Raw genomic sequence first — 11,628 nt, forward strand, 5'->3', positions numbered from 1 at the left:
AGACTCTCACCTCCCCTACAGACCTGGCCAGCGACCCTGAATATTGCAGCCCCACCACTCTGACCCAGCTGCATCCTGGAGTCTGAATGCCCAGGTGCCTCTCACCACCCAGACCAGGCTGGTGCTGCGGGCGCTCCTGGGGGCCGCACCTGGAACCCTCGGGCAGAAGCCACAGCAAGGAGGGCGCAGGAGGCAACGCCGGCTGGAGGGGAGCCTCAGGCCTGCCCCAAGTCCAGGCTGTGGCCACCACGACCTGGCGCTGCCCGCAGGCCGAGCCCACCCACAGCAGACCTGGAAGTGGGAGAGCTGGCTGAGGCATGAGTCCAGGAGTCTCGCACACCGATACATTCCTCCAGGGCTCGGAGCGCTGTACCCACAGGCTCTGTCTTTCTTGCACAGGCAGAACTTTGGGCCACATTGGGCCTTCCTTGGAACCAAGGACTCCCCCACCCCCCACCCCCCACAAGGCCCAGGTGTGAGGGACTCTCCCCTGGCTATTTCTGAATCTTTAAAGAAGGGGACCCACAGGGACTGGGGCACCTAGGCTTGCAGGCTTTGTGCTGTGTAGGTGCCGCCTGCTGGCAGAGAGGGACCAGACTGAGCCTGACCTGAAGCTGTCATCTGTCCTGCCCTGTTTCTCTCCAGACCTGACCTGTACTAGGGCAGGGTTCATGCCCTGGCAGTGGCATTCTCCTATCTTCCTGGCCATTGCCAGTTGCCACCCATGGCTTATCTTTCTCCCGATGACCCTGCAGGCCACAGCTGTCTGGTGTGGTATGAAAGCAACACCCCACTGAAGGCTGAAGTTGGGGTGCATGAGTGTATTGAGTATGGGCAGGTATGCAGCAAGTGCTAAGTGCACATCTCCAAGGCCATTCATTATCTTGTCCTGAGCCCATGTTTGCTGTGACCAGGCCCTCTAGGGGTCCATGCTCTGGAGACTGTGGGGGTCAGTTTGTTAGGGCCATTCCTCCATGGCCTGAGTACAGCTGCGTGGCTCAGGCCAACCCTGGGACTAAGTAAGAGTCTCCCAAGGTGACATCAGTGATGCCGCAGGCCCTGGGCCCTGCAGTCCCCGAGGCTCCCTGGGACTCAGGCCACCAGCCGCTTCCCCTCTAGAGAGACCTCCTTGCTGGCTTCAAACAGCACAGCTCTTATCCCCAAACCTTTGGCCCTTTGGAGGCCCCAGCCCAGTGCCCGGCAGTCACAGGTGCTGAGTGCGCCCACGCCTCCTGCTGCTCTGTGTCAGCGTTGGAGACCCCCATGGGGGACCCAGTGCATGCATGGCTCCCGCAGCCCCGCCAGTCGGTGCTGCATGCACATTGGAGGCAAACAGCCACGGCCCCCTTCCTGCTCCTCGGGGACCCCCTTCCACGGCTAGCCCCCTCCTCACCTCATCCTCATGTGCATACCGGGGCTGGAACAAGGCGGGTGAGGGGCCTGCCCTACTGGGCACCATCTCCATTAGCTGCTTGACTCTCCCTGGTAGGTCTGAGAGGCTGCACCTGTCCCTGGGGTCAGGGTTTGGGCTCCCACAAAGGGCAGGGCAGCCGCTCCCAGCCTCTTGGGGACAGGGCCTGGGAGCAAGCAGAAGGGGCACAGCTGGGCAGCCTTCCCTCAGTGGTGCCCAGGCCGGCCGCTGTGACCGTGAAGGTCTCGGCAGGGAGGCGGTGGGACTGCTAGGGTGTGTCGGGTCTCCACCCCAGGCCTCTTTGTTCCAGCGGGTCCCTCAAGCTCTATCAATGAAATCCTGGGCCCATGCCCAGGACAACAGCCAGAGCCTCCACAGCCACATCTATCAGGTGCCTACTGTGTGCCATGCGATGCACCTGATGGGATCCTTCCGGCTCCACAGATGGTGGGGCCCTGCTAGGAGAGGCTGCGGACATGCCTGTGGTTCAGGCGTGGGTCAGTGGCTGTGTGGGGACTTCGCCACAGTACCCGGGCTGGGTCAGAGGATGGCCCCAAGGGGGTGAGAGAAGGCAGCACTGGGGAAAGAACGGGGTGGGGTCAGTGCACGCGGCCCCAGCACAGTGGCTGGGAAGCTGGCCTAGTGCAAACATTGTACCCACCTCCTGGCCCTGGCCAGAGACTCTGGGTAAGAGGGAGGACCCCTGGGGCCTGGGCAGAGTCCCATCACCCGCCCCCGCTGGCCCCCGCCGGCCAGCTGTGTCTGGGGTTGGCTCCCCTGGGCACCCAGCCTCTACCCGGGTCAGGTCTGGGCGCTCCCACAGCACCTTTGCTTTTTCAGGATCCCCTTGGCCGAAAGTCCAGGTGCTGGCTGCCGGGCCACAGGCGGCCTGTTTGGTAAACGCTCTACGGTGGCAGCAGTGGGGCTCCGGAGGGGTGACAGCTGCCAACAGAGGCTGCCTTGGCCAAGCATCAGGCTGGGCAGGGGCTCCTGGGCAGGGAGGCCAGAGTCATGCAGGCCACTGCTGCCCACCGGCTACCACTGATTCATGCCCCATCTTGCCCTGCCCCAGGTTGCCTTTGGGGAACACTGCAGAACCCTGGCCCAGCTCTACTGGCCCCATCCCCAGCAGGTGAGAGGCTGGAGGCACCTCCCCACAGCAGCGGGGCTGCACCTCCACGCAGGCACTGCACTGCGCGGGAGAGAGCTTCCAGAGCCAGGCAGGGGCTGGCAAAGAGTCAGGTGCCATCTTGGGGGCTGTTATGACAGGCATGGGGACTGGAAAGGGGTCAGGCCCAGTGGGCCAGGGGTTCCTGCGATGGGAGTAGAGGGCAGAGGGGCTTGGGTGACAGCTGTGACTGCGGGCCGAGTCACTGGGACTCACCTACTGGCCCAGGGCAGCTCTGGAGGGTCCCAGGCAGGACAGGGGGAGAAAGAGGAGCCCAGACGGCATGTGGGGGTGGGGGTGCGTAAAGAGGAGGCTGGGAGGAGGGACGGAGTCACAGGCCTCGGCGATGGATAGGAGCAGGTGGGGGGACCCCCAGTCATGGCCAGGCCCAGGGCCAAGCAGGGCTGCGCTGACCTGTGGGGTGTGCAGGGGCAGCTGGAAGTAGCAGACTGAGGGGGCCTTGGTCTGGCATGGGGACTGGGGTGGACAAGACCCCAGGGGAAGGGAAAAGGGCCTAGGACGGGGCTGCAGCCTGGGAAGCCAGGGGGATGGGGACCTGGGGAGCAGCGGGAACATCCCCCAGTATGTTTCTGTCCCCTTTTCTCCCCAACTCTGTGGGCATGTTTATAAGTGTGTGGGAGGCTGTGTTTGCATGCGTGACATGTGCATTCGTGTTTGTGAGGAGTGTGCATGGGTACCTGTGTGGCAGACAGAGTGAGTGGCCCAGGCCAGCTTCCATCCATCCTCCCCTTCCTCCTAGTTGGAGGGGGCCAGCCTGACTCCAGGTTCCATGGCAGCAGCACAGCCCCTCCCACCAGCAGAACAGGGTGAGGCTGGCTGGGCAGGGCAGGGGCCAGCTGCCTCCAGGGTAAGGGGCGGGGCACGGGACCCTCCTTGCTCCCCCCTCAGGAAACACCTGCCTTGAGAACAGAGACTTGACAAGGCACCTGGCCTTGGCTTGAGGTGCTGCTGTCCCTCTGAGCAGCAATGGGTGGGGGCACCCACACTACGCTGGCCTGAGCCTCAGGTACCTGAATGTAGTGGGAGGCCAGGGCACTTGCTGACCCTCTAGCCAGTGGAGCAGCAGGATAAGGATGCGGCCTCACCCCCAGTAAAGTCCTCCTTCTGGTGGCCTCTCCCTGCCATCTGCAGGAGTGGCCCCACTCTGCTGCCCAGGAGTAGCTGGCCTCGGCTGGGGTTGCCTGTGGGGCCCAGAGCTATTTTTAAGGCCCACCGGATGGGCCTTCCAGGAACCAGGAAAAAACAGGCTGGCCCGGCATCCTGCATGGCCAGGGACATGGCCAGGAAAGGCATGGATCAGACCTGTGGGGAAGGGGTGGCCTGGGGTCCCTCTCAAGGGCAAAAGACCCTTGAGTCTCGATTCGGCTTTGCCCCCTGCACAAGGAGAGAGTGGCTGCACCCTGCCCAGCCCACTCCTCAGGCCAGATGGAGCCTGAAGGAGGCCTCAATGAAGATGGCAGCTACTAGTTGGGAGTTGGAGTGATCCAGGTCCCAAAACTCATAGTGGGTGCAGGATGGACACACACACATATTCATCATATTCATGCAACCGCACACCTTTAACACACGTGACTCTGTCTGGGAGACACGGAGGCTCTATGGAGACCTGAGGACACAGGCTGCGTCCTGCTCTGTGTTCTGTCCCCAGACCAGGCTGGGGACCCTTCCTGACTATGGAGGAGCCCTCCAAGCCTTCCACAGATGGCCCAGCCCCCCTTCAGAGCTCGGAGAGGACCGACTGTTGAGGGTGGGCCACCCTTTCTGAAGGAAAGGGTCCTCCCAGGATGCTGGCTGCCCAAGGCTGACTCCCAAGGCTAGGGACCAGTTGGGCCCATGGGCCAGGGCACCCAAGGAGGTCTAGCCTGGAGGCTCACTCACTGGGGGGCCACTGGGGACCTTGGCTCCTCTCCGTGGAGTTGGACCTGCCCTCAGAACCACATCTAGTTGTGGTCACCACCTAGACCCCAGGCATACCCAGCACTTCCACCTTTATCAGCCCCAAGAGGCCACAGGTCCCGGAGGCCATAACAGCCTGAGGGGACCCACCGTCTAGGGCATCTGCTCTGGGGTCCTCTGCGGATCCTCTAGAAGGGCCCACAAGTGGCTAATAGCCCGTCCTCCTGCACAGGTGCTGTATGGGTTCTGCTGAAGGGTGAGCCCAACATCCTACCTTAGATGGTACCCCCTTCATGGCCCTGCCTTGGCCTGGGGCCCATGGTTGACCTGCCAGCCCTGGGCCCACCTTCATGGACCCACATTGCAGGAAGGTGGCGGACAGAGCGCCCAAAGGCTGGAACCAGCTGGACCACTGGAGGGTCCACTCTGTCCTGGGACAGTGACGCTGGCAAGGAAGGGGTGTGACCTGGAGGAGCTGGGCGTGCTGAGGAAGCCAGCAGGCCAGTCCAGGTCTCCAACACGGGTACATGTTTGGGGGGCGGCGGGGAGGCGGGGTCATACCTGAAGTCAATTCCAGGCGGCCCAGGGATGTGGCTGCAATGATTAGATCCTAGCCTGGCCCCCTGCAGTGCCAGAAGGCCCAGTACCTTGACCTCTTAGTTCCCCCAAACCTCAACCCTGTCTGGGACTTGTGGTGGGAGGCTGTGGACACCCATGGCTCAGCCATGGGGACTGGCAGATGGCTGCCCACACCTCCCCAGCCCCAAGCTCACGGCTCTGGCCCCTGAGCTAGGGCACAGGTCGGCAACCCGTAGGGTTGGATAACACCACACAGGTGAGTCTGTGGCACAGGACACAGAGGGCAGTGTGGACAGTCATGTGGACCCGGGCTGATTCGGGTCCTGACTGCGGCAAAGTGGGCTCCCTAGTAGAGGTGGACAGCAGCTGGGCCTGGAGGGCAGCCAGGTGGCCCGGGAGCTAGGAAGGGAGCTCCAGGCAAAAGCAGAGCAGGGCAAAGGTGCCAAGGAGATCGGGCGTGATCAGGGAGGAACCTCGGCCTGCAGGCTCGAGGTCACGCCCAGGTCAGAACGACATCCGGGTGGAAAGGAGGGGGCGTCGGGGGCAGGGTGGGCCCTCTGCCCACGCCCGGGGGCTGAGCGTGCCCCTTTGGGGCAGCTGAGCGGGCGTCCCCGAGGGACGGCTCCGCCTCCCAGCACCAAGCCACTTGCGTGCAGGGGTTTGCGATCTGCCGGAGACGCACATGCATGCGCACGGTCCAGGACGGCGGGGAGCGTCGCTCCGCAGAACACTGCTGCCCACAGGCCCTGAGCTATAGTCGCCCGCTCCAGACTCCACTTAGAAAGGCGCTCGAGCTACCCGACCTGCATTGGCGCGGCCTGGGGCGGGGCCACGAGCCCCCGCCCCTCAAACACTCCCTCATTGGCTGGGGCCCAAGGTCCTTTGAAAAGCTCGGTTCCCATTGGCTCCGTCTGCCCCGCCCCACGCGCTAAGGCTACCGCTCGCGCGGGAACTGCGCGTGCGCAGGATGTGTGTGAGTGCGCGGAGGGCCGTGGTGTGCCACGACACGCCGTGCGCCTCCGCGGCTCTACCACAACGAGGTAGTCCAGGACGGCTTGCCGCGTCCCACGCCTCCGGGTCTCGCCCACCCGGGGTGGCGGCGCCTAGCTTCACCTCGCTCTCGCCTTGGCCGCTCGCGCGCGTTTACTGGGTGCTCCCCAACGCGCGGCCCCCGACGTGAGGGGCGGGGACTCGGTGCTCCCCGCCTCCGCGGAAGGATACGGGCCACCGCTACCCAAAACTCCGGGGCGAGGCGGTCGGGCGTGCGAGCGCCTCGGCGGCTGTGCGTCCACGCCGTCCACGCCGGGTCGGCTCGGGCTCTGCGCCGCGCGGACGGCCTCGCCCGAGCGGGTCTCGGCTCCCCGAGGGCCTGTGCCCCCGCGCTCGCCCTGCCGCCGCGGCCGCTGTCCGGGACTCGGGCTCCGCGCGGTCCGGGGCGGCCGCCCTTCCGTGTCCGCGGCCGCACGGGGAGCCGGGCCGGACGAGAGGCGGCGCAGAGCCCGGAGGCCGCGGGCCCGCGCCCTGCCGACGTCCGCGATGTTGCTGTCCAAGTTCGGTTCCCTGGCGCACCTCTGCGGGCAGGGCGGTGTGGACCACCTCCCGGTGAAGATCCTGCAACCAGGTGCGCGCGGGGCCTGGAGGTCTGGGGGCGCCGGGGGCAGGGTTTTGGGGACCGGGGCCGCACCAACCTCGCCTCTGCGCCGTCTCCATAGCAAAAGCGGACAAGGAGAGCTTCGAGAAAGTGTACCAGGTGGGCGCCGTGCTTGGCAGCGGCGGCTTCGGCACTGTCTACGCGGGCAGTCGCATCGCCGATGGCCTCCCGGTGAGTGGAGCCGCGTATGGACGCGGGTCTCGCCCACCGCGCGTGTCGTCGCGGCTCTGCGGGCCTGACCAGTCGCACCCCCCGCAGGTGGCCGTGAAGCACGTGGTGAAGGAGCGGGTGACCGAGTGGGGCAGCATCGTGAGTGCGGGGCGCCGGGCGGGCCGCGGGGCGCCGGGCGGGGCTGCGGGCGGGCCTCGCGCTGACAGCCGTGTCCCCAGGGCGGCGCGGCCGCGCCCCTCGAGGTGGTCCTCCTGCGCAAGGTGGGCGCGGCGGGCGGCGTGCGCGGCGTCATCCGCCTGCTGGATTGGTTCGAGCGGCCCGACGGCTTCCTGCTGGTGCTGGAGCGGCCCGAGCCGGCGCAGGACCTCTTCGACTTCATCACGGAGCGCGGGGCGCTCGCCGAGCCGCTGGCGCGGCGCTTTTTCGCGCAGGTGTTGGCGGCCGTGCGCCACTGCCACGGCTGCGGCGTTGTGCACCGTGACATCAAGGACGAGAACCTGCTCGTGGACCTGCGCTCCGGAGAGCTCAAGCTTATCGACTTCGGCTCGGGCGCGCTGCTCAAGGACACGGTCTACACCGACTTCGACGGTGAGCGTTCGGGCGCGTAACGCCCGCGGCGCCGGGGAAGGTGACTGTTGGCGGCCGCGGTGGGGGCGGGGGTTGCAGGCGGCCGGTGGCGCGCGTGCGCCGGGGGCGAGAGCCCGCATTGCAGGGCGTGGGGAAGCCCAGGCCCCCGCCCGGCGTCAGCTCACATCTGTTTGTTGTGAAACCCGAGCGCCGGCTCATGTGACCGCTCCTCCTCCGCCGACCGGGCGGGGCGCCCGCGGGGTTTTTCCAGGGTGATGACTCGCAGGATCTGAGGACGTGGCGAACTGGGAGCTCAGGGTTGCGGGCGCCGCCCCGGGTGGGCTCCTAACCCCCGTGTGCCCTCCAGGCACCCGGGTGTACAGCCCCCCGGAGTGGATCCGTTACCACCGCTACCACGGGCGCTCGGCCACCGTGTGGTCGTTGGGCGTGCTGCTCTACGACATGGTGTGCGGGGACATTCCCTTCGAGCAGGATGAAGAGATTCTTCGCGGCCGCCTGTCCTTCCGCAGGAGGGTTTCCCCAGGTGTGTTGGGGGCTGGGCCAGCTGGCGCAGGGCTCAGAGGAGCCAGCCCCCCTCTGACGCTCCCTCCTTCCCCCAGAGTGCCAGCAGCTCATTCAGTGGTGTCTGTCCCTGCGGCCCTCGGAGCGGCCCTCGCTGGACCAGATCTCTGCCCACCCCTGGATGCTGGGGGCCGATGGGTGTCCCTCGGAGAGCTGTGACCTGCGGCTCTGTGGCCTAGACGCCGACGACGGGGCCAGCACCACCTCCAGCAGCGAGAGCTTGTGAGGGCGGCCTGCGTCTGTCCATGGGAGCCAAAGGGACCACTTGCCCCAGCTGGACTGCCTGTTCCCTGCAAAAGCGATGACCTCTGGCCCCTGGGACTTAGCCTTTGGCTCGGGGCGTTTCCTCTGCTTTGAGTGCCTTCATGAAAGCTGCTTTCACGGGACTTGGTGTCTCATCCTCTGTCCAAAGACGCTCTGGTGGAAGCAAAGGCCTGGCTGCCCAGGGCGGGGCCCTAATGGAGATCATCCCTCCTCCGTGCTGCCGGGGGAGCTGGCCTCTGCCCTCAGGCCTCCCTGTTGACTGGGCTGAACCAGAAGCACTCAGGCCCCCTGCCCACCTCCTGTGCTGCCCTGTTTTGGGCGTATCTGTGCACGAGCAATGCAATGTTGGGGCCCCTGCTGCCCACCCGCACGCCCTGCGTGCGCACGTCTGTTATTTATGGTGTGACCCCAGAGGAGGGCTATTTATTGTTTAATTTATTTGTTGAGGTTCTTCCCTTCCAGCAGCCCTGCTGCCTCCAGGCCCCTGGGCTCCGAGGTGTGGCTGTGTGTGGACCTCAGGTCCCAGTCCTACCTGTGTCTGTCGGAAGGTAGACTTGTACAGCAGCTAATTTAAGGGAGTGGGTGGCTGCCACCTGGAGGCTCTCTGCCCGGGGGTGGGTTTTAAATTATTGACCTTGTACAGTCGCTTGTTGGCTCTGGAAGCTGGAGGGTGGGGGACAGAGTCTCAAGCCTTTAATTTATTTCAGCAGCTCTGTTTCTGTGATCCCGGTGTGGGCCTCGTGGATGGGGTTTCAGTTCAAAAGCAAGATGTCTGGAGATCATATTTTTTATACAGGTATTTCAATTAAATTGTTTTGTATGTAGCAGCTAGTCTGTGTTTACTGGTCTGTGGGTCTGGGGTGGGAGAAGTCCTGGGGAGGCACCTCTGGTAACTGGGTGGCCCTGCCCTGCCCCCATTTCCTATGAGGAAGAGGCAGGCCAGAGGGGCCGGGTGCAGCTCTTGGCCTCTTGTCGCCCTGTCCACTGCCCCCACTGCGCCAAGGGCAGTGGGGCCATGTTGTCAGGGGCCTATGGGAGGTGAGTGGGCACTAGGCCCCAGGGGTGGCATTGCTGCCATTGGTCTGGAGGCATGTCTGAGGGGGCTGCTGTAGGGCCTGTTCTCAGGAGGCCCAGCTGGGTAGAAAGAGGAAATGGCCCCTGCTCAGGTCACTCGGAGGTGTGCATGGTGGATCCGTGCTGCCCCAGAGGACAGGAAGGGTTTCTGAAGGGTGAGGACTGCCAGGGGTAGGGACTGGGAGGGTGGTTCAGGGGCAGGGGAGCGGGTCCTGAGAGCAGTCTGGCCTGGCTGACAGGTAGAGGGGTACAGTGCTAGGTGGGGGCTCCTGGCTTGCTCCTGGCCGTCCCGGGGGTCAGTGTGTGACCTGCCTGGGACCTGGGAGTTGTTCTTTAGGGGTGGCCGCTTCCCATAGGCTCCACAGCGAGCAGGGTGTGAGGAGAAACAGCGCCTGTCCCGTGGTCCTAGCCTGCGAGCCCCGGGGTGCTCCTTCCAGGGGGTGGACCGCGGGCAGACTGGGCCTGTGAGCTGGAGTTCCTAGGGGAGCCCTTGGAGAGGGCTGAGCACCAGTATCCCTGGCGCGCCCCGTCTTGGTGACAGTGGCTCGCATGTCGCTGTGATCCCAGCTCCCGCACTTGCTGGCAGAGGATGCATCTTCTTGTGCTGGGCAGCCCCCTATATTCACCCATCTGCTTGTCCACCCACTGGACTGCCCACCAGGCCCGCTTGCACTGTGGGGAGGATCCCAAGTCAAGCCCCGGGCTGTGTCCGGACACCCTGCGCTGGTGCCCTGGAGCTTGCAGCCCGGTGGGAAGGCGCAGGGGCTCTCACCTGGAGCCTTCCGAGGAGGAGGAACTGCGGGACAGGAGGCCATGGCCCAGCGGGTGGGGGGGGTGGGCACCCTGCATGGTGAGAGCCGAAGCCCCCAGGGTGGCCACACTTCCAGGACATGTGCCAGCCCCACACATGGAGCTGCTTAAGTCTGTCCACTCTGCAACCTCCGCAGGTGACTCCCGGCCCCCCAGCCCTGCCCCCAGAAACAAACTTAGAGCTCCAGCTGGCCTGCACCCCCTGCCCCTGCTGGCTGGGGGTCCTGCAGCCCCCCAGATCCTGCCTGGGCAGCCTTGAGGACCCCAGTACCCACTCAGGGTCGAGTGACCGTGTGTGCACAGGGTGGGCTGTCTGTGGGACCCAGGGTGGGCCAGCGTCCCACCCCAGCTGTCCTCATGGCCAGGAGGCTGCCAAGGAAGAGATGCATCAGTGCCCAGGGGCAGTGCGCTTATGCCAAGCTTTAGGGGGTCCTAAAGCTTGCAGAACCCCGTCACCTGGGATAGGATCTGTTCTGCTTGTCAGCACCAGCCCTAAGGAGCCTGGGGGCTGGGGGCCAGGAGAAGGTCTTCTCTGACCCAGGGCCTCTTTGGGCCAGGATGGGGTTGTTCCCACATGCAGGACCCTCACCATCCCCAGGCTGGGACATTGGACAGCTTGGGGCTGGAGCAGGGACTCCGGCAGCCTGAAGTCTGCACTGGGGGACCAATCCCCGAAACCCTGTCCTGCCCTCCTTCCCCTCTGGGCCGCCAGCTCCTAGGCAGGCCTGGGTTCCTGCACCACCAACCCCAGTGGCTCTGACAGCCTTCCCAGGCCAGTGCCTCATCTCTGTCAATATCTGGACCAATTTAATATCGAGTCTCCTTTAGAACCACTAGGTCGAGTTCTGAATAGCGTCCAACTTCAGGGACTTTCCTTGTGGTCACACAGAACCCAGAACTCACCATAGAAAGACTCAGGATCTGAACATGCTTGGTGGGCACAACCCCTGTTCAGATGCTCCTGCCACCTGCTGGACAGGCCATGTGCCCTCCTGGGGCTGTCAGCTGGGCCTGAGACAGGCTTTGCTTGGTATGCTCATGGCCAGCCCGAGGGTTGCCAGGTGCCAGCTGTGCCCACGCCGTGGCCAGGTATGGCTTAGCTGCCACTCTCCCACTACAGGCTGCGTGCCCTGGTCCCTTGCCCACCTGCCAGGGCTGACCCAGCTCCACCGGAAGAGAGGCCAGGATGCACATCCCCACCAACCTGCCCCTGTCAGGGCCTCGCGAAGTTTCTTTCCTCGGGCGCAGCTCCCAGAAGGAAACCTTGGCATGTCTCTGGTCCCCAAGCTGCTCAGAAAATTCAGCAACTTTCCCATCCCTGGCAGGACCCTGGGAGGCCCCCCATCCTTCCTGGGCACCCAGACCCCAGCTGGCAGGGATGTGAGGGGACGGTGGATCGCGAGGCAGGCTGCGGGGCCCAGGCAGCTGGCCGCC

The 11,628-nt window shown here is 64.8% G+C and overlaps 1 protein-coding gene and 1 long non-coding RNA gene across 2 annotated transcripts; both read left to right on the forward strand.

Annotated features, from left to right (window-relative positions):
- The first annotated feature begins 469 nt into the window (after window positions 1-469).
- On the forward strand, window positions 470-5,236 carry LOC108401696 (uncharacterized). The gene is made up of 3 exons (XR_012121680.1): window positions 470-2,307; window positions 2,484-2,543; window positions 4,729-5,236. It is a non-coding gene; the product is annotated as an uncharacterized lncRNA (long non-coding RNA).
- A 796-nt stretch (window positions 5,237-6,032) lies between these two features.
- Window positions 6,033-9,134, forward strand: PIM3 (Pim-3 proto-oncogene, serine/threonine kinase). The gene is made up of 6 exons (XM_037006750.2): window positions 6,033-6,696; window positions 6,788-6,897; window positions 6,985-7,035; window positions 7,116-7,485; window positions 7,832-8,008; window positions 8,085-9,134. Exons 1-6 carry the CDS (start codon window positions 6,612-6,614, stop codon window positions 8,270-8,272), a joined length of 981 nt encoding a protein of 326 aa, XP_036862645.1. The 5' UTR covers window positions 6,033-6,611; the 3' UTR covers window positions 8,273-9,134.
- The last annotated feature ends 2,494 nt before the right edge of the window (window positions 9,135-11,628 follow it).

This window comes from Manis javanica, chromosome 10 (assembly GCF_040802235.1).
Source record: "Manis javanica isolate MJ-LG chromosome 10, MJ_LKY, whole genome shotgun sequence".
In the NCBI taxonomy this organism is placed as follows: domain Eukaryota; kingdom Metazoa; phylum Chordata; class Mammalia; order Pholidota; family Manidae; genus Manis; species Manis javanica.

What these genes read in the sequence shown, in the direction of transcription:
- PIM3 (XM_037006750.2), top strand. Translation starts at nt 6,612, where the DNA reads ATGTTGCTGTCCAAGTTCGGTTCCCTGGCGCACCTCTGCGGGCAGGGC. An exon ending in GGTGAAGATCCTGCAACCAG is followed by an intron (nt 6,697 to 6,787) that starts GTGCGCGCGGGG and finishes CCGTCTCCATAG; the next exon opens with CAAAAGCGGACAAGGAGAGC. An exon ending in TGACCGAGTGGGGCAGCATC is followed by an intron (nt 7,036 to 7,115) that starts GTGAGTGCGGGG and finishes CCGTGTCCCCAG; the next exon opens with GGCGGCGCGGCCGCGCCCCT.